This window comes from Cervus canadensis, chromosome 30 (genome assembly GCF_019320065.1).
Source record: "Cervus canadensis isolate Bull #8, Minnesota chromosome 30, ASM1932006v1, whole genome shotgun sequence".
Taxonomy (NCBI): domain Eukaryota; kingdom Metazoa; phylum Chordata; class Mammalia; order Artiodactyla; family Cervidae; genus Cervus; species Cervus canadensis.
The window spans coordinates 32,894,997-32,916,261 of record NC_057415.1 but is presented as its reverse complement, the minus strand read 5'-3'; the positions used below and the strand labels follow the sequence as shown (position 1 = coordinate 32,916,261).

The 21,265-nt window shown below is 40.6% G+C and overlaps 1 protein-coding gene across 4 annotated transcripts in view; it reads left to right on the top strand.

Annotated features, from left to right (window-relative positions):
• Positions 1-18,582, top strand: part of ECPAS (Ecm29 proteasome adaptor and scaffold) — a 107,539-nt gene extending 88,957 nt beyond the window's left edge. For all 4 annotated transcript variants that reach the window (XM_043452898.1, XM_043452900.1, XM_043452897.1 and 1 more), the window contains 15 exons: positions 69-219; positions 1,967-2,032; positions 3,369-3,458; positions 4,221-4,287; positions 4,980-5,071; positions 5,151-5,217; positions 5,441-5,632; positions 6,513-6,721; positions 7,568-7,611; positions 7,709-7,901; positions 9,431-9,569; positions 12,176-12,281; positions 12,495-12,583; positions 14,899-14,970; positions 18,297-18,582. In XM_043452898.1, the coding sequence (XP_043308833.1) occupies positions 69-219; positions 1,967-2,032; positions 3,369-3,458; positions 4,221-4,287; positions 4,980-5,071; positions 5,151-5,217; positions 5,441-5,632; positions 6,513-6,721; positions 7,568-7,611; positions 7,709-7,901; positions 9,431-9,569; positions 12,176-12,281; positions 12,495-12,583; positions 14,899-14,970; positions 18,297-18,436 (1,717 nt within the window). In that variant the 3' untranslated portion in view covers positions 18,437-18,582. The remainder of the gene's footprint in view (positions 1-68; positions 220-1,966; positions 2,033-3,368; positions 3,459-4,220; positions 4,288-4,979; positions 5,072-5,150; positions 5,218-5,440; positions 5,633-6,512; positions 6,722-7,567; positions 7,612-7,708; positions 7,902-9,430; positions 9,570-12,175; positions 12,282-12,494; positions 12,584-14,898; positions 14,971-18,296) is intronic.
• The last annotated feature ends 2,683 nt before the right edge of the window (positions 18,583-21,265 follow it).

Sequence of the window (21,265 nt, the reverse complement as noted above, 5' to 3'; positions counted from 1 at the left end):
ATGACTAGACTTGTAGGGCTACTTCCTTTTGTTAAAAGGACTCAAGAGTTGTGTTTGTGTGTCTGTAGTATCAACACCCTGGTGAAGATCAGCAAAAGTGCAGGAGCCATGTTGAAGCCGCATGCGCCAAAACTCATCCCAGCTCTGCTGGAGTCCCTAAGCGTATTGGAGCCCCAGGTTCTCAACTATCTGAGCCTCCGGGCTACCGACCAAGAAAAGGTGAGCTGAGCTGACAGCACAAGCGTATTGACAGTTACTGTGAAGGGCGAGCCCTGTTAAGGTACTGAATAGGTCCTCCAGGGTCCTTGGTCAAACTCCACGACTCAAATGATACTTCCAGCACTCTCGAAACAACTTGACTCCTATAACCACATGCGGTGTTTTTTTTTTAGTAGTGGGGTGGGCGGGGAGAGGACTCATACACTATTATGTGAAGTGAGTGAAAAATGACACTTCTAGCCAAAAAAACGTATCAGTTCATTTATTTAACAGAGTTTTTGGTATATGTTTGTTTATTTTGTAGGGGTTAAGTCTACACCCTCAGAGTCTTTCTCTATGAACCATTCTTGTCCTACAAGTCAAGAGGATTTCTAGCTAGACTTTGGCATGGTTCAAAAGTATTTTGCTTTTTAGGTATACTGTAGTTCCCTAGTCTCTTAATCAGAGTTGTGGGTTCTTTTTTTTCCTTTAAATTACAGATGAAATATATTTGCTGTGAAAAATTAAAACAACAGAGAAGTGTAGAAAGTATTCCCCCAGGAGTCCCCTCTTCTCTGGCAGCGCAGTGTCATTCCTGAGGAGTACATGCTGTCAGCAGTTTCCTGTGTCTTCTTTCAAGTTCTTTTGTAGTCATAGGCTACAAAATCAACAAACACATTAATTTTGAAATAGAATCAAACTATAAATGTTGTTGTGCAACTTGATTTGTGTTTTTAACAAAGTACCACGTGTGCATGTCCATCTGGTTCGTTCTTTTTAGTGCATGTGTAGTATTCTGTAGTGAGGTTATTTTGAACTTTTTGTGCGAGAGATTTTATATCAGAAATTATGAATGTTCTGTTTTCCTCCACATCTGTGCCAGCACTGAATATCAGTCTGGCATTCTGGCATAAGAATCTCATTCTAATTTACAGTTTCCTGTTATTAGAGTTGTCCGTTGTCTTTTCATATTGTGTTAGCCATCTGTATTTGTTTTGTGAGTTGTATTGTTTCTTCTCTGTTTGTTCTTCACTCGTTTATATTTTGCATCTGTCTTTATTAGAGCTGTCACGCTCCTGTCGTGTGATCGTAGAAGCTTTCTCTCGGTTCAGTGTTTGCTTTTTAGTTCACCCACACTGTCCTCTTCTCATTCCCTTTTCCTCTGATACTGGTCTTTCTTCTTCAGTCATTCTTCCCTCTTTCAGCAGTAATCTTGCCCTTTTCTGTGTTCCCACCTAATAGGTGTTGAGAATGAAGAAACGTAAATTATAGCTCAAACTTCGCAGCCGTAGGCAAGTCACTTCTATATGCCTAATTTTTCTTGTTTATTATGTCTGGATAGTGTCAGCCTCTCCTGCTCCCTAGTTCTTGGACTAAAATACCATGTGAGGGTCCATTGCATAGTTAAAGGAAAACATGTATGAAAATTAAAAATCATGTCTTAGATGGAAAATTATTTAATCTGTGTATTTATTGGATGGAGAACCCGAGGCTCCGGAATGCTGGATAACTTGCTCAGAGCCATACTGGGGTGTTAAAGCTGTCGTTAATACTGAACTGTCATCTGCATTTCTAACCTGTGGTGAGATGCTGCCTCTACATATCTGTGGTTGAATGCAGGACCGAGGAAATTATTTAGACTTGTGTTTTAATTTGCTGTATCTATATATTCTTTTTAAAAATATTTGTTAATTTGGCAGTCTCACCCAGCGGGAGTCTGCGGAGGTTCTTCTTAATTGATCGAATGTCCTTGCATTTGTATTCTCAGGCTGCAATGGATAGCGCCCGACTCAGTGCTGCCAAATCCTCTCCCATGATGGAAACAATCAACATGGTCAGTGCCTCCTATAATGAGAACATTTGTTGGCTTACTTCAGAGTGTAATGTTCAAAGTCTTCAGGTTACAGTGCATTAAATGAATTAGAGATTTAAGGGATGACTCAAGCAGCTGTTGTGACTCTCGTTTTTTCTTCAGAGTTCTTTTTTCTTCTCCTGTATTGCTAAAGGAACACTTACTTTCCCCAATACTAGACTCTATCAGTCCAGATTTGTGTTATGCAGGGGAAACAATATATTAAAAGATTTCCCTGTAAATCCATATCTGTATATCTTTTGGCCTGCCTGCCTAAGGAAAGGTTCAGGTATTTGTCTCTGCCTGAGCACTGTCTTGGGGACCTAGGAAGGTGTAAGCTGGAGGAGTTCAGAGAGTAGACAGCAGAAAAGGTAGGGAGGGAGAACTGCGCACGGTTGGTAGGTTGTTCGGTTAAAGGAAGGGGATTTGCAGAAAAGAGCTGCTTGGCACCAAGTTTCAAAGTTCCAGTGTTTGTGGAGTCGCAGATTAAGAGTCTCTAAGGTCACAAAAGCCGGCTCTCCTGTGCCTGCCCTGGAGTGGTTAACGAGAACTCATGAGCTACTGGAAATTGTTGTGCTAGGCAGATCACAAGATTAGACAAGAGAAGAAGAAATTTTTCTAGCGCTAACTGGGGAGTTATTACCAAAATTTGGTCTAAAGATGTTATATTTTAGTTGGATGATGGGGGAAGAAAGCTTAAAGAAGTAGAAATAGTTAGCAAACTTCTTATAGATATATTCATCAGTAATAGAATGTAGTGGTTACACTTTCAAAAAAACAATATCACAAATTCAGCCTAAGAAGTCAACTTTAATAAGATGGCTTGGTAGGGCAGGCCTCCTGAAGAAGGTCAGTTTTAATCTGGATTGATAAAGAGAAGGTAGACCCAGAGAGATCCTTTCTTCTTGGGTGCTCATTTTTTATTTTCTCCTTTATAAATTAGTGCTTTTTATTATTTTTTGTTTATAATGTTGAACTACTGATAAATGACTTTCTTGTGTATAGTATAATGGTGGTTTTAACACTGAAATTAGAGCAAAATCAAACCAGTAGTTTTTCAACTTCATGTCAAAACCAGTTGGGTGCGTAGTTGACATGGGCAGTTTTCTGGGGGGGGAGGAGTGTGGCTGGTTCCCCAACCAGGGATCAAACCTGCTCCCTCTGCAGTGGATGCTCAAAGTCCTCACCACTGGACCACCAGGGAAGTCCCAGGCAGTTTTTTTTTTTTTTTTCCTGTGGCAGTTTTTAATTGAAGATGTGGTACTGACTTACTTAATTATTTCCTTAAGTTAACTTTATATTTATTCTCTTCCCAAAGTGCCTGCAATATCTTGATGTGTCAGTGCTGGGTGAGCTAGTTCCTAGATTATGTGAACTGATCAGAAGTGGTGTAGGTCTTGGAACCAAGGTAAGCAAGTGTATTTTTTACCAGAGAAATTTGCATCTTCATTAGTTTAGGCCACAAACATAGAATAGACGTCATGTGTGAAATACATTTTATTTCTTAAAACCCAATACTATTTTACATTAACTATTTTGTTTCTGTGACTGCATTAGTAACTTAAAACATGTAGCTCATTCAGGATATAAAACGTGTGACTTACTCAGTAAATATTGTCTCCTCCGTCTGTGGGACTTCTCCAGGCAAGAATACTGGAGTGGATTGCCTTCTGGTCTCTGTGTGCGTGTGTCTTACACACTGCCCTCTTTAATGGCCACATGATACTTATTCTCTTGTGTGGCTGGAACATCATTTATTTTAACCCATCAGGGAACATCTGATTGGTTTTCAGTTCTTTTGATTCTCCACAAAGCACTGTGATGAATGTCCTTGGACACATCTGAAGCTACTTCCTTTGGTTAAATTCCTAGAACTGGAAATTTTAAAACAAGAATGGACAGGACGGCAGGTTGCCCTCCCAAAAGACTGTATGAGTCTCCTTCTCACTTGCAATGTATGCGCGCCGTGTACATTTGTGCAGCAAAGGTTCCTGCTGGAAGTCTTGAAGAAAATCTTCATGTTAGTAATTTAAAATAAGAGTTTTTCTAGATGGTCTCTTGGAGGGGCTGTTAGGCTTTGCGTATTTCTTTAAATCTTTGACTCCTAAAACAAAGCTTGATAGAACACTGTGACCATCAGATTTAGACCTTTGCCTTTGTAACCCTGTAGGGAGGCTGTGCCAGTGTCATTGTGTCATTAACTACTCAGTGTCCCCAGGACCTAACACCTTACTCAGGTGAGTTTGTCTAAACCGTGTGGGGCGATGTTTTGGTATGGCCATGTCTTGTGTGACAAGGTTTTGAAAGGAAAAATAATGGTCATTGAACCATGCTTGAGATACTGTGTACTTCGTCCCTCAAGCTCCCCTGCCCCTACCTTTATCTCTCTTTGCAAGAGGTACAAGATGATCAAGTTTAGCAAGTTTTCACTGGTTTAGATTTTATTTCTTGCTGGTATAAGGAGGTGAAAGTATCTTCTCTTCTGGAGGATTTGTAATTTTATATCAACATTTTTATCTTCTTGGATTGGTTTCTAGGTGGGGCTGATGAACTTTTATATAAGTACCTTGCTCTCATTTTTGCAGCTTTCCCCCCGGTATTCTAGACACAGATTATTATTTTTTTACTTATGTATTTCTTGGACACACTGTGCCATATGCAGGATCTTGGTTCCCCCTGGTGCCCCCTGCATTGAAGCACAGATTCTTAACCACTGGACTGCCAGGGAAGTCCTGATGCAGTTTAATTTTTAACTTTACACCAAGCAAAGAGGAGCAAATGGATAGTACAAATGTAACGTGCAAGGGCTCTAGACTACCATGGAATAAATCAGATACTAACTACAGGTTTAAGTTTGTTTGGGTCCTGGGAACAGAGCAGAGCATTCGGTCAACCAGGTGTCAAGATTTTCCTCCTTTGTTTGCACTAGGTAAACTCATGAGTGCTTTGCTTACTGGCCTGACTGACCGGAACAGTGTAATTCAGAAATCCTGTGCATTTGCCATGGGCCATTTAGTTCGGGTGAGTTGAATTTCTTACTTAGTTAAGTAAGTATAGTGGCATAATTACAGAGAAATGACTGGGATCGTTTCTCTTCCAGACCTCACGGGATAGCAGCACTGAGAAACTCCTGCAGAAGCTCAATGGCTGGTATATGGAGAAAGAAGGTACCTTTCTTTTCCTGTTTCAGTTACTGTTAATGTAGATGTCAACAGCCTAATGAAACAGGACAACTCAGGTCTTAACCTTTCTGATTTTATGTGCTTTGCAAGGAACATTGCTGATTGATCTTATTGGCTTGTTTTGTTGTGGTACAAGTCCCGCAGTGGCCAGTTACTCTTAAAGACAGTGCGTGTCATGAAGGTCGTGGGCTTTTCTGCTTCTCTTTAGAACCCGTCTACAAGACGTCGTGTGCTCTGACTCTTCATGCTATTGGACGATACAGCCCCGATGTCCTGAAGAACCATGCCAAAGAAGTTCTGCCTTTGGCATTCCTAGGCATGCATGAAATTGCTGATGAGGAGAAAGCAGAAAAAGAAGAATGTAACTTATGGACTGAAGTGTGGCAGGAGAATGTCCCTGGTTAGTAAACAGTGCCTATGAATTTAACCTGTTCCTTAAGAACCACAGTTGAAATTTATTTTTCTCTTTTTAAAAAAAAACTTTTACTGGAGTATAGTTGAAATGAAATATTGTGTTAATTTCTGCTGTACAGTGAAGTGAATCAGTTATACCTATACCCCCTCTATTTTATATTTTTTCCCCGTATAGGTCGTTACAGAGCGTTGAGTAGAGCTCTCTGAGCGATACAGAGGGTTCTCATTAGTCGTCTGCTTATATATAGTAGTATGTATACGTCAGTCCCAGTCTCCCAATTACCCCTCCTGCCGTATTCCTCCGGTAACCATAAGTTTGTTGGAATCCCACTGTTGGAATTTCTAGCGCACTTTTTGTTCACAAACTTCTGGAGTTACTCTTCCCGGGACCTTAGCAGTGTGTGTCCCGTTGGGTTCTCAGCCTGTCCAAATTGCTGAGTTCTCAGGCTGGCGCTCAGAGCTCTTTTCTTTCCTCTCTCATTGCTGCCCGTGTGAGAGAACAGAAACCGCCCTCACACAGCAGAACTTTGCTTATTTCAGTTGAGAGTGAACAGTGATTTTTCTGTTGCTCTGAGTAATATTTTGGAACAGTGCTTCTCCACTCTGCTTTTCACCTGGACACACGTTCACGGGTGACGGCCCCCCTGTGGGTGTGTCCACGTCCGTAAAGCCCCGCTGCCGTGAAGACTGCTCACACCCCTGCGCCCTTTCAGAGAGTGATGTGGTGCAGTGTCACTGTTGAGAGTCACTGCTTTAAACTGATGTTCACTGACTTTTATTCTAGACCTGGGGGAAACAGATCCATTAGTTTTGGGGGTTGTTTTGGTCACTTAAAAGTTGCTTTAATTTTGCTTTTCATAACCTAGGTTCCTTTGGTGGCATTCGGTTATACCTGCAGGAGTTGATTACCATTACCCAGAAGGCTTTACAGTCTCAGTCCTGGAAAATGAAAGCGCAGGGTGCAATTGCCATGGCGTCAATTGCAAAGCAAACCAGCTCCCTGGTACCGCCGTATCTGGGAATGATACTGACCGCATTACTACAAGGCCTAACTGGAAGAACATGGGCAGGAAAGGTAAAGGAACCATTCATGCCCAGTTAATCTTAAGTTATCCTTAAAGGATTATGACTTCATCCTTCACTTTTCATTTTCTATAAAAATTAAAATGTGGTTTTGTGGGACAAAAGATGGATTGTTTTTGTGAACCAGACAGATTTCCTAGGCAGTGGGAAGCCTTGGGCAAACTTTGATTAAATGTGATATTTCATCATAGTATAACCCATGTGTCCTTGAATAGTGCACAGTAATGCTGGGGGTTGATTTTTATTTATCCTGTTCAACTTTCCAAGACAAGTTTTAAACCAATCTTTTTGTCCCTGTTGACCTCACAAGCAGACCATCAGGATTGGGCATATGTGAAATTGAGTGACCAGGCCAGTGTGTCTAAACCCCTGAGTTCAGGATGCACGTCTCTGGGGCCTGTGAATTGGTCATTTTTTACAGACAGTTGATGGTAGGTTACGCCCAATGACTGTGTAGTGGGGAGCGTGAGACTGTGGCATCATATATAGTCTGCTTGACGTGGTAGACGCCCTGGCAGCCTGTGCAGAGCTGTAGATGAAGTGGGGGCCTCGGAGGCAGAGCAGTTCTGATTCCATTGTTGATGCTTCTGCCTCAATGCCCTTGGGCAAGTCGGTTCTCCAGGCTTCATGCAGTGGAGATGAGGACAGTTATCCTGCTTCCATGGTCTGGAGCAAAACTCTGTGGATGTGCTCGTTAAATGGCAAAGTGTGTTAAAGATGTGGTGACTGGTTCATTTTTGTTGCTATACTTTTTAGATACTTCTGAGGTAGTTGTAGTCATGTGCAGGGAATATAAATGACACATGGGTGCCTATCTTTTCCTCTTCCAACCCTTCAGGAAGAACTTCTGAAAGCCATTGCCTGTGTGGTGACAGCATGCAGGTGAGTGTTCTTCAGTGAATCAGAGGCCCTTTCTTAAACTGAGCCGGAAAGCCGCAGCCTTTATTAATCGTTTGATGCTTTCGTGTGGGTCTTACAGTGCAGAGCTGGAGAAGCCTGTGCCCGGTCAGCCCAGCACAAATGAAATCCTCCAGGCTGTTCTGAAGGAGTGTGGCAAAGAGAACCCCAAGTACAAGATCGTAGCAATCAGTTGTGCAGGGGATGTCTTGCAGGCCACCAAAGAAGATAGGTTCCAGGAGTTTGCCGACATTGTCATACCTCTCATCAAGAAGGTAATGACTGCCATCTTCTTTCCGGTCTTGTTTATACTTTAAAAAAATTTTAAAAAGAAGGAAAAAATTTTCCTGTGTCCTCTTTGCACATTTTGTTAGGATTTATGTAGCTGCAAATCGCAGAAGATCCCAAAACATCATGGCTTCAAGCAAGATAGACGTTTGTCTCTCACATACTAGTTTTGGGAGTCTGGCTCTTTACAGCTCCCAGCTCTGCTATCCCTGGGGAGTGGCCACTGTCTTCACAGTCCACTGTGTGTCTGTGTTCCAAGCAGGTGATGGCAGAGGAGATGGAGAAAAAATGAAAGGTCAAACTAGGCACTCAGATCTCTCTTTTAAGGGGAGGTCCTGGAAACTGCGGCAGGGCCTTTTCACTTCTCCCATTCGTCAGTGCTTAGCCAGATGGCCACCTGGCTGCAAAGGAGGCTGTGAACAGCAGTCTTCATTTTAGGTATCTATTTCCCCTCCATGGGAGAATGGTGGATTTTTTTTTTTTTCTTTTTAAACAAAGCAGAGGGCTTCTCTGGAAGTCCAGTGGTTAAGACTCTGCACTTCCAATGCAGGGAGTGCGGGTTTGATCCCTGATCAGGGAACTGAGATCCCACATGCCATGTGGCATGGCCAAAAAGAAAAAGAAAACAAAGCAGAAAGATGAATTTACTGCAGGGATTTCATCCTGAGAGCCAGGAGACTAGGGCTGCGGGACCAGTGAGTTCCTGAGTCTGGTGTTGGCGTGGACGAACAGTCTCTCTTAGGGTGGTGATGAGCTCTGCCCTGAAGTCTGTGCAGGAGCCAGCCCAGGCCTCCCGGGGTGAAGACAGGGGGCTCACCGTGCTGCTGTTGGCTGCCTTTGCTACAAATCGGGGGACTTTGATAAAAAATGGACTTTGATTTCTTTTGGATAATGAAGTTCTTGTTTTTAAAGGTTGGACACTGATTCAGAGAAAGAAGGGTATGGCTAACCAAATTTTTTTTTTTTTTTTGGTGAAACACTAAATATTTTTAAATAACATTTTTATTTGGTTTCTTGCATTGATGCTATTTTGCAGTTGTAAAAAAAATTGTTTAAATAATTTCTGTTACATACATAATGGTAGTGTATGGATTTGGGAGACCTATATTTTAAATGGATTATTTCACCAGCCAGCTGGGCAAGTCATTTCCCAGCTTATTTCCTAATCTTAAAAAGATGGAGTTTGGATTTAGATCATTACCGAGTTCTTTCTCCTTTAATTCCATGATTGTAATGCCACCCTTTCTGTGTTGTGCTCAAAATACGATATATGCGATAGGTTTTTTCACCTTTGCCCACAGGTTCCTTTACAGGATCGCCCAAGTTTATTGGAGATATGTAGTCTTCCTGTTTGAAATTCGTTTAATGAATAGGACGACCCATGGTAGAGAATTTAGCATTTAATTCCTGCTTAACATCTCATACTCCGCTACCCTGAATATTTTAATAGTATACTTGTAACCTCAAAGAAAAAAAAATTTTTTAATCTGCTTGCTTTTTCTTTGCCATGTCCTAGAACTCACCTGAAAGCATTGGAGTCCGGACAACCAAAAATGAAGATGAGAATGAGAAGGAAAAGGAGCTCCAGCTGGAATCTCTGCTGGGAGCCTTTGAGAGCCTGGGCAAAGCCTGGCCCCGAAGTGCAGAGACCCAGCGTAAGTAACAGGACCTGCATTTCGAGAAGTGCTGCTGTAGTCAGGAGTTACTTCACGAGAGCAGAGGCATTCTGTGTGATGATTTATAGCTGCAGTTTCCTGTAGATGAATAGAGAGCATTATCCAATATAAGTCTTACTCCTGTGCTGGCAGATAATCTCATTGACTGTTGTATTAGTTTGGCATGGGTGCTATAACATAGTCCTGCAGACTGGGTGGCTTCTTTTCTCAAAGTCTGGAGACTAGACGTCTGAGATCAAGGTGTCAACGGTGTTGAGGTTTCTTTTGGGCTCTTTCTCCTTGGCTTGTAAATGGCCATCCATGTCTCCATGTCCTAATGTTCTTATATCTTGTATACCAGTCATCTTGGATTAGGGCCCTAATAGTCTCTTTGAAAACCATCTCCCAGCACAGTCACATTCTGAAATACTTGGGGTTATTAGGACTTCAGCATGTGAATTTGTGGGAAATGGCAAGCCACTCCAGTATTCTGGCCTGGAGAATCCCATAGACAGAGGAGCCTGTCAGACATGACTTAGTGACTAAACAACCATAACAACTGTGACACATTTTATGTAGATAATTTGACTATAAAAAGAATTCTGTTGGTCTTGTTTATGGCACTGTATTTTGAGAGATCCATGGAACTTATTAGTGGGGTCTCTGTGTCTCAAAATTAATGGAATTGTTGCTCAACCTTCAATAAGCAAATGAAACCTGTCTGCCTGAGAAACTCATAACTTTCTGAGAGATTTGCAGAATTGAGCATTATCTTTCCAAGTGAAAGTGAAAGTTTCTCAGTCATGTCTGACTCTTTGTGACCCCGTGGACTATACAGACCATGGAATTCTCCAGGCCAGAATACTGGAGTGGGTAGCCTTTCCCTTCTCCAGGGGATCTTCCCAACCCAGGGATCGAACCCAGGTCTCCTGCATTGCAGGCGGATTCTTCACTAGCTGAGCCACGAGGGAAACCCAAGAATACTGGAGTGGGTAGCCTAACCCTTCTCCAGTGGATCTTCCTGACCCAGGAATCGAACCGGGGTCTCCTGCATTGCAGGTGGATTCTTTACCAGCTGAGCTACCAGGGAAGCCCAAGGTTTAAATAAACAGTAAACCTTTACTTGCGGGTCAGGTTGTAGTTAGTGGGAATTTGCCTTGTGTTGGTCCTTGCAGTGCATCCTACATCTGACTATTCCTGAATCTTATGAAAAGCATCGTTGACTTTCTGTGATTCAGTTCGGTTCAGTCGCTCAGTTCTGACTCTTTGCGGCCCCATAGACTGCAGCACACCAGGCTTCCCTGTCTTATCACCAACTCCAAGGGACTCTCAAGAGTCTTCTCCAACACCACAGTTCAAAAGCATCAATTCTTCTGCGCTTAGCTTTCTTTCTAGTCCAACTCTCACATCCATACATGACCACTGGAAAAACCATAGCTTTGACTAGACGGACCTTTGTCGGCAAAGTAATGTCTGTTTTTTAATATTTTGGATGTGTCTAAAATCACACTTAAGAGTGTCACTGAGACTTGCCATCCTTTGTGTGAACTTCAAAAAGTATATTTGCTATGTATAGGATGGGTTTTCCCAGAGATACAGATTTGTAAGAGGTATTATTTCTTGGTGTTATGTTTAGACTGCAGTGGAAGCCCACTTATTTGATTTCATTAGGACTATTAACTTTTGCTTGATAGGTAGAAAAAATTCAAATAGGGAGTTATATAAAAAGATGATACACATACACGGCAGTCTTAGTTTAAGGAACAGAGATGTACATTCATGTACCAGTTACAGGGGAAGGGCAAAGGCCTTTGAGAATTTGTTCCACACAGGCTTCTCATATACATCTTACTCATAATATAGCTTCTTCACTTTCTGGTTTTATTTCCTTTTTTTTTGGTTTTATTTATTTATAGTGGAGAAAGAAATCAGTTTCTTAGGAAGTGGTTCAAATGCAGAATCTAGATTCTTAACCCCTATTCATCTTTACATTTGTGAACCTTACTAAATTCTGAAGCATTTAAAAAATAACTACTTTGTTGAGTTTTATGCTCCTGTTTCATCACTTAGCAAAATATTAATTACATAATTATAATAAGAGTGCAGTTGGCATAACAAGTTTGGGATAAAGCACCATTGACTCTAGTTAAGTCTGCAACATGCAGAAGCTTGTGAGTGTCCAGCAGGGAGCCCCCGGCCTCCAGAGTCCCGCTTTCTTTGGCTGGCATTCAGGGTATTTTACAGGGGAAACCAGTGGGGTTGACTCTCCGTCAGTTCTATTGAGAAGGATATTGCCTTGACAGTAAATAATTATCACTTTTGAACAGTTACATAGGATTTGAGGGTAGGGGGGCATATTTCTGATCAGGGAAGTTTGTGGGAATTGAACAGAGTCACGCTGAAGTGTTTTTGAAATTTCGTGGCTTTAATTAGAGGCCTTTATTTTTTTTACTTTTTCCTCTCTCCCTCTCTCTTCCGCTCACCCCCCAATCTGGCTCGCTCTGTCTGTCCCTCCCTCTCTCTGTTCTTTGTTTTTCTCACTTGCTCCGTCTCTTGCTTCTTCATACTCTCTGTCCTGCTCTGTGCCAATCTGTCTGTTTTCCCAGGTTGTTATCGTCAGGAACTGTGCAAGCTGATGTGTGAACGGCTGAAACTCAGCACGTGGAAAGTGCAGCTGGGAGTCCTACAGGCAATGAATGCCTTTTTTCAGGGGTAATTCGCTTCGCTTCATAGTTCAGTCATTTATTTTACTTTCCCCTCCCCCTTAGCATTTTAAGTATAATCAGTGGAATTCTTTTAAATTTCAAAACTAAAAGCTAAAGTGACATCATAAAGTAATACATACAGATAGGAATTATTTGTGCCAGAAAGGTTTTAATGTTTCTGAAATAACTAGTATTTGGATCTTGCTTTCTGATTGTACAGATTAATGCTTTTAGAAGAAGAACATGCAGATCCTGAGGCTCTGGCTGAAATTCTCCTTGAAACTTGTAAATCAATCACATATTCTTTAGGTGAGTAGTAAACTGATATGGTAAAGGGTCTTCCTGCCGTGCAGGTGACCCCTGTTCGATTCCTGGGTCAGGAAGATCCCCTGGAGAAGGGATAGGCTACCCACTCCAGTATTCTTGGGCTTCCCTTGTGCCTCAGCTGGTAAAGAATCCGCCTGCAATGCAGGAGACCTGGGTTTGATCCCTGGGTTGGGAAGATCCCCTGGAGAAGGGAAAGGCTACCCACACCAGTATTCTTGGCCTGGAGAATTTCATGGACTGTATAGTCCATGGGGTCCCAAAGAGTTGGACATGACTGAGCGGCTTTCGCTTTCACTTTCAAACTGACATGGATAAGGGGGTTTTCATTTTAAAGCTCAAGGAGTTAAAGTTCAAATATTTCCTGCCTTGTGCTGGGAACTAAATTCATGGAACCAACTACTGAACTCTCCTATTTAATAGACTCAATACGTGCCCCCAAACTGGAATGTATTAACCTGAAACTAATTAGGATTTCAACACCTAGATTAGAAAAACCTTTGTGATTTTTTAAAACCTTGTATTTGGAAATAATTTCAAACTTAAGAGAAAAGTACAGTAATACTGCATATGATACTTGTATACGCTTTACCCAAAGTTACCTGTTAAAATTTTGTGCCAGTTACTTTGGTTTGCCTTCTGTACACATATAATACTTTTCCCTGAACATTTGAAAGTATATTGCTTACATCCTGCCCCTTTTCTCCTAAGTTCTTCCGTGTGCCTGCTTTTACATAATCATAGTATAGTTACCAACTTTAGATGGTGTAATAATGCAGCATTTTTAACTATTCATATTCTAGGTTTTCAGTTGACTCAGTAATGTTTTTTATATAATTTTTTCCTCCTCTCCTTAAGGAATCTGGTTCGGAGTCATTTAGTGAATTTATTGATAGTTGTCATATCTTTTTAGTCTCCTTGGCCTTTTTCCATCTTATATGACATTGACAATTTTGAACAGAGGCCGTGGCTTCCCCCGCTTTAAAACTAGAATGTTTCTCATTTGCCACTTGTCTGGTGTTTCCTTGTGATCAGATCCGGGTTATGAATTCGCAGTTGTGCTTCTCTGTAAGTGATGTCGTGTTCTCTCCCATCAAGAGGCACACAGTGTCCATCTGCCCTCATTGGCGAGGTTAATTGTGATGACCCGGCCAAGGTATTACTCAGTTAATCTGCTGTATGGTTGCTGTTTTTTCCCATTCTGTCTGGTAAGCAGCCTGCAGGAGAACATATTTTAAGACCATTTGAGTAACCTGCTCCTCCTCAGAACTGTATCTTCTAAGCAGTCTGGGAAAAGACACTTTAAGACCATGTACATGTACTGCTGGTTTTCAAAATAGCTCCTCTAGATTCAGCATGCATTGATAGGTTTTCCTGAGCCAGCTTTTATCTTATTAAGAGACTTTTCCATCTCTAGCACATCTTCTACATTTACCCTTTGACAGCAGGTATCCTCTCATAAGCCAGGTCCCTCTCCTGAACTCTCTTAATCTATTATCCACATTGTTTCATGCATTCCTTTATTTCCCTACTGGCTTAATAATTACTTTCCTGAATTACTTTGTTTTTCAAATTGTCCCAGATTTGGCTAGTGGAAGCCCCTTTGAGCTGACTCCTGGTCTGGTTGTAAGCTCACCACCGTTTTTTAAGCACTTGTGTACTTCTTAGCATAACAACCTGTTATAACCTCATTTTGTTCTTTCTTTGACTCAGGTCTGGTTATGTGTTAGTTTTTTCTCTAGACAGTTTTACTGTGAGCTAGATGCTTCGTGTAGAGTAGACACCAAGGAAGCCTATTTCAGTGGTGATCCTTGGAGGTAGCCACATGGTTTTGGATAAAGAACTGGCAGCTAAGAAACTAGTCTTCCTGGGGTCAGGTCCCAGCCAGGTGTCCCTGAGTTAGCTCTTTACCCCTGGGTTGTGTCATGTTCTTTGCTAAAATGAAGAGTCGTGAAAACCTTAAGAATTTTCTTAGGTATCCTGTGAAGTCAATGTGTTTGAGATAGTGTGTTTTGATTTCCAACTTCTAAAATGGGTCCTTTAAATATTGCCATTTATTGTGGAGATAAGTATATTTGACTGATGGCTTTTTTTTTTTTGAAGTAAGGAATATGGACTTGTAGCACATTTCTAGTATTTGATGATAATTGTCAAAGGGACACTTAAGAACAGGTATATCTTTTCTTGAATTTATAATTTCTGAATGTCTTTTTTTTTTGGTAACATTAACTTAATCTTAAAAGTACTATTTGTAAGGCATATAAAACAAATGATGTGAACTATTATGATTTCCTTCTTAGAAAATAAGACCTACTCATCTGTGAGAACAGAAGCTTTATCTGTGATAGAATTGCTGCTTAAAAAACTTGAAGGTGAGTTCTTGATTCTTCTGATTGGAGGACCAGAAAGCCAAGGAGACTTTATGGCAGATGTTTTAGGAATTTTTTTTATTTTCTGTTTTTCTTTTGAATGAAGCATATACTCCAAAATGTAAATTAATATATTCATACATGAAAGTTGAATATACATAGCTAAAACCTTCAAACTTTATGAAGTGTTAAATTCGGTACACTTCTATTTTATATACTTTTAATGCACTATGAACTATGATTATCTCAATAAAGTTTTAGTTTCCAACACAAAAACCCTCAAATAGCCAAAGCAATCTTGAGAAAGAAGAATGGAACTGGAGGAATCAACCTGCCTGACTTCAGACTATACTACAAAGATACAGTCATCAAGACAGTATGGTACTGGCACAAAAACAGAAATATAGATCAATGGAACAAACTAGAAAGCCAAGAGATAAATCCACATACCTATGGATACCTTATCTTTGATAAAGGGGGCAAAAATATACAGTAGAAGTGGTGCTGGGAAAACTGGTCAACCACCTGTAAAAGAGTGAAACTGGAACACTTTCTTACACCATACACAAAAATAAACTCAAAATGGATTAAAGATGTAAATGTAAGACCAGAAACTATAGAACTCCTAGAGGAAAATATAGGCAGAACACTCTCTGACATAAATCACAGCAACATCCTCTATGACCCACCTCCCAGAGTAATGGAAATAAAAGCAAAAATAAACAAATGGGACCTAATTAAACCTAAAAGCTTTTGCACAACGAAGGAAACTATAAGCAAGGTGAAAAGGCAGCCTTTGGAATGGGAGAAAATAATAGCAAATGAAATAACTGACAAAGAATTAATCTCCAAAATATGCAAGCAGCTCATGCAGCTTAATACCAGAAAGATAAACGACCCAATCAAAAAATGGGCCAGAGAACTAAACAGACATCTCTCCTAAGAAGACATAGAAATGGCTAAAAAACACATGAAAAGATGCTCAACATCACTCATTATCAGAGAAGTGCAAATCAAAACCACAATGAGGAACCATCTCATACCAGTCAGAATGACTGCTATCCAAAAGTCTACAAACAATAAATGCTGGAGAGGGTGTGGAGAAAAGGGAACCCTCTTACACTGTTGGTGGGAATGTAAACTAGTACAGCCGCTATGGAGAACAGTGTGGAGATTCCTTAAGAAACTGGAAATAGAACTGCCATATGACCCAGCAATCCTGCTGCTGGGCATACACACTGAGGAAACCAGAATTGAAAGACACGCGTGTATCCCAGTGTTCATTGCAGCACTGTTTACAATAGCCAGGACATGGAAGCAACCTAGATGTCCATCGATAGACAAATGGATAAGAAAGTCATGGTACATATACACAATGGAATATCACTCAGCTATAAAAAAGAAAAAAAAAGAACACATTTGAGTCAGTTCTAATGAGGTGGATGAAACTGGAGTGAAGTAAGTCAGAAAGAAAAACACCAGTACAGTATATTAATGCATATATATGGAATTTAGAAAGATGGTAATGATGACCCTATATGCAAGACAGCAAAAGAGACACAGATGTAAAGAACAGACTTTTGGACTCTGAGAGAAGGCAAGGGTGGGATGATTTGAGAGAATAGCATTGAACCATGTATATTACCACATGTGAAATAGATGACCAGTCCAAGTTCAATGCATGAAGCGGGGCACTCAAAGCTGGTACCCTGGGAGAACTCAGAAGGATGGGGTGGAGAGGGAGGTGGGAGGGGTTTTAGGATGTGGGGACACATGTACACTCCACCCGTGGCTGTTTCATGTCAGTGTATGGCAAAAACCACCACAGTATTGTAAAGTAATTAGCCTCCTCCTGAATATTCATTGGAAGGACTGATGCTAAAGTTGAAACTCCAATACTTTGGCCACCTGATGTGAAGAACTGACTCATTTGAAAAGACCCTGATGCTGGGAAAGATGAAGGCGGGAGGAGAAGGGGATGACAGAGGATGAGATGGTCGGATGGCATCACCGACTCAATGGACATGAGTTTGAGTAAACTCCAGGAGTTGGTGATAGACAGGGAAGCCTGGCCTGCTGCAGTCCATGGGGTCGCAGAGTTGGACACGACTGAGCTGCTGAACTGAACTGAACTAAAATTAATTAATTAAAAAAAAAAAAGTTTAGTTTCCATACTGAATCTTTAGTTAATCTTGGTTAATTACAGCATGCGGCTGACAGTGGCAGGGCAGAGCTCACTGCACACGTGTCAATAAACAGAATGACTCCCTGAAAAGTGAAGTTAGGAAAACATTTAACAGTTAACTTGCTGAGTCATCAAGTTTGATTGCAGTTTTCTTAGTTGATTTTTTTTTTCTATTTTCCTTTTTAAAAACTGTCTTATACAGACGCAATTTTATCTAATGGTTTGTTCTATCACTGGTAACAGAAGACGGGTAGCATTTCTCCAGTAGTGTATCTGCTACCGACTTCAAAAGGAGGCCTCTTTTCTTTTTTTTTTTTTTCTGTTTCCTGTTTTTTATTACTTTAGCCGTACGAATAAAGAATGAGGAAGATGGAACAGTTTTCTGTAGAGCCTTATGTACTTGCTGTTTCTCATTCTGGCTCTGTCCTTGCCTAGCAATTAAAGCACCTCTCAAGGCTCCCTAAAATAGGCTGTTTAGATTCAGTAGCATTGCACACCTCATAATCCCATTTTCCTTGTTGAAACGAAAGCTAGGAACTTAGATATATCCCTGGCTTTTCACGTTTGCCACATATGTATGAATACATTCTAGATGAGGAAAAGGAGGCTAAACAGTGAAACATCTTGCTTGAAACTCCAACACCAGAACCTATCAGAACCTCATAAACAAGATTTAGGATCTGACATACTTTCTGAATTGCTAAAACTTTGAGCATGCATGTAGTTCTCCTATGCTTCTCTTAAAGGTGTAATAAAGTATCATCTGTTCAGACTGTCTCTACAGTTTTCAGATGTATTGAGGATTTTTTTTTTACTGAGCTTATCTTACGAAGATATATTCAGCTCAGTCCCTGCAGTGGCTTTTTGTCACGTGTGCCCTGTCTCCTGTGTGGCTTCAGCGTCCCTTCATTCTCTTTGTCCCAGCAGCTCTGGAGGCAGAGGATGAAACCCGCTGATAGGCCCGCAGGTTATTGTCAATAATTAGATTCTGAGACAGCTATTAAACCTGTGATCATTATATGCAGAACAGTTCTTGCATTTACTTCAGGGATAGGATGTGTGGCATAAAAGCAGAAAGAATAGTTTTGGGTTTTCTGCTTGCTTCTTCTATAAGGATTCTTTTGTGTTTCTTCTTTCCGTTCAGAATCGAAACAGTGGGAAAGTTTGACACCTGAGTGCAGAGTGGTCCTGATTGAGTCTTTAGGAACCATGGAGACAGACAGCAGACCTGAGCTGCAGGAGAAAGCATCGTTACTGAAGAAAACACTTGAAAATCTGGAATAAATTAGAAGGGGAAGAAACAAAACAAGTGCCATGTTCATTGGGGTTTGAAACGGTGGTATTCTTTGAAAAACCAAGTGGGGAAAGTAAAGATTAATCTGTAGCATGCATCATTCCTTGGCTGAAATAAAAAAAAAAAATGCCTTAAATTTTGTTCCTTATTAGCTTTATTTTACTCAATGTTTTAAAAGTATCTGGACTGGATAAGCTAAATGGAAGCTTGGATGATATTTGAGAGGTGGTTGTAGGTGAAACTGACAGAAATAGCTGTTGAAAGAATTAGAGCTGTCATTAAAGGAATAGACCAAGTTACAAAGGAACCTGCGTAAAAATCTTAGAACTGTATCCAGATTTTAAAAAGTCCTTTCCGGAAGGGGGTCTGTAAATCACTTAGTTTAACCCCCTTCTGTAACCTGAAGAAATAGGCTATGAGATGATGTAGTTTCCTTTCGGTGGCCTGTGCCGAGGCTGGAACCTGCATGTTTGATGGCCTACCCAGGACACTTTTTCTTTTACACCCTGCTGCCAATCAATGCTGATCTTCACCTACCTGAGAAATTCCAAGATGAGAAGGTACAGCAGTCCCGGCACCAGATCCGAACTGACCCATTATGTAAGCACTCTTGGATTCTTGAAGTTCAGAAGCTGAACATCTGTCTTATCATTTATTTAAATGGTTGGCTTTTAGAATGGTTATCTACCAACCTTACAGATGGAGAGGGAGGGGAAATTCAGTTTCTATGTGATAATTCTAATCGTCCTCCTTTTACAAGCAGATGAGGGTAGATTAGGACAAGATTGTTCATTCTGTCTGTGGTGTGTATTTTGCAAAACTCCAACCAACAATGATATCGTAAGTGCTTTGGTTTAGATAATTTATAATCTCAAAAGTAAAGGCAAATTAAAATTTTCTACCCACTTTTATGCTAACAGTATGACTGTGGGACAGAAAGAGAAGCATTTTAATTAGCCATCTGGGAATAACATGATATCATTCAAAGTAAGTAATTGCAGCTAGGGATTCTTTATTTCCTTGTACTGCTCATGCTCCTGCCCAGGGATGTCAGATAAGGGGGAAGGAAAGTTTAAATAAGTGTTTATCAGGGTGAATGGAGAACCCTCTAGCTCACCTTGGATTCCAAGCACAAAATTGACTTTCATTCAATTCTGACCCCTTACTGACGTTAACAGCAGGATGGAAACTCCATGTTGTTATTTTTGGTGTCCTCTGTTATCCAGAGTGGAGCTTCCCAGGTGGTGCTTATGATAAAGAATCCATCTGCCAATGCAGGAGATGCTAGAGACACAGGTTCGATCCCTGGCCTGGGAAGATCCCCTGGAGTAGGAAATGAATTTTCTTGACTGTGACCCATGGTCAAAGTAACTTTTTACATCATGACCCAGAACTCTGTGTGTTTGTGTGTGTGTGTGAGAGAGAGACAGAGAGAGAGGATGAATAGAAAATCTTTAACTTAAATAAAATGTTTTGTGAAATGGTACACTGTAAGTGTGATCTGCTTTGATCTCTCCCTACCAGCTCCCCACCACCATTCTGAATGCCCTTCAGACCCACTAAATTCATTTTCTGACTCATAAGTGGGTTGTTATTTATAGTTTGAAAAACACTGCTCTAGATAGTACCTAAGCCTAACTGTATATGCTATGTTCTGGGGTTGCTTCTGATTGGAAAAGGAGTTTACAAATGAAAATTTAAGTGTTTATTACCAAAATATCCTCTTAGCTGATACTAGCTAAATATAATTGTGATACTAAATATAATTGTGAGTTTTAGCATCATGAATTTTAAGTAAACTATCATGGATTTCCGCTTGAGAGTGGTGTTTGTTTGGGGAAGAAAAAAATCAACCCCATTTTTTAGAAAGCTTATGTCCTCATGGGACTTGGTGTTTTTCAGATCAGTATTTCCCCTTCCACTAAGTGCCCTCTTGACTAATTTTCAGTACCTGGGATACTCTTCCTAGGCAAGAATGCGGTGTAGATCAGGTATTATGAGAAAGTAAAAGTGTAAGGGCAAGAATTGTGCTCTTGGCTCGTATCAAGTTTAAAACCTCATCAGATTTTATGCTTTTTAAACTTTTTGTTACTCAATAATGGGAATTTCCCATGGTGCTGAGAGAGGTGCTAAGATACTTGAACCTTAGTGCTTAGTGCTATTGAATTAATTTGTTTTAGTTTTCTAAGCACATTTCTAAGTTTTACACTTACTGCCTTCATCTTGACCAGCCAAGTCATTTGCACAGCTAGTAACATTATTCGTGGTCTCCCGATGCAGCTTGTGTTGGTGTGCATATGCACACACAGACTTATTTAAAAGAGTTAATAACTGAAAGTTTGTCATTGTGGAATGGTGATACTGGTGAACAAATGGCAAAAGGACCTGTGAACATCTGTATCTTTGGCCTTCACTTTCCAAAGCTATCTGAAACAGATCTTTATTATTTTTTCCCTAGGAATATTCAGTGTTTCTCATCACATAAGCAACTGATTTAGAGGGCCTACTGAATTCCTTATTCCTGGAATACATATCATCACAAATTTAATTGATAATGTGAAAAGAAGGTACCTGAAATTTGGCAATTGGAAATCAAAACAAAGTATAAAACTCTTTTTGGTGATAAAGAGCAGCCATTTCTTTAATGTTTGTGTCCAATTTACAATTGCCAGTGTGTCTGCCTGTAATACAGTGTACCTGCACAATAAAAGCCGATGGCCACCAAATCCCCATTGCTTTACCCTCCCACCTTTTACTTGTGTATTCACTGATGAGAAAAGCAAAGAAAAAAGATGTGACTGTTGGTCTGTGCTCTAGTA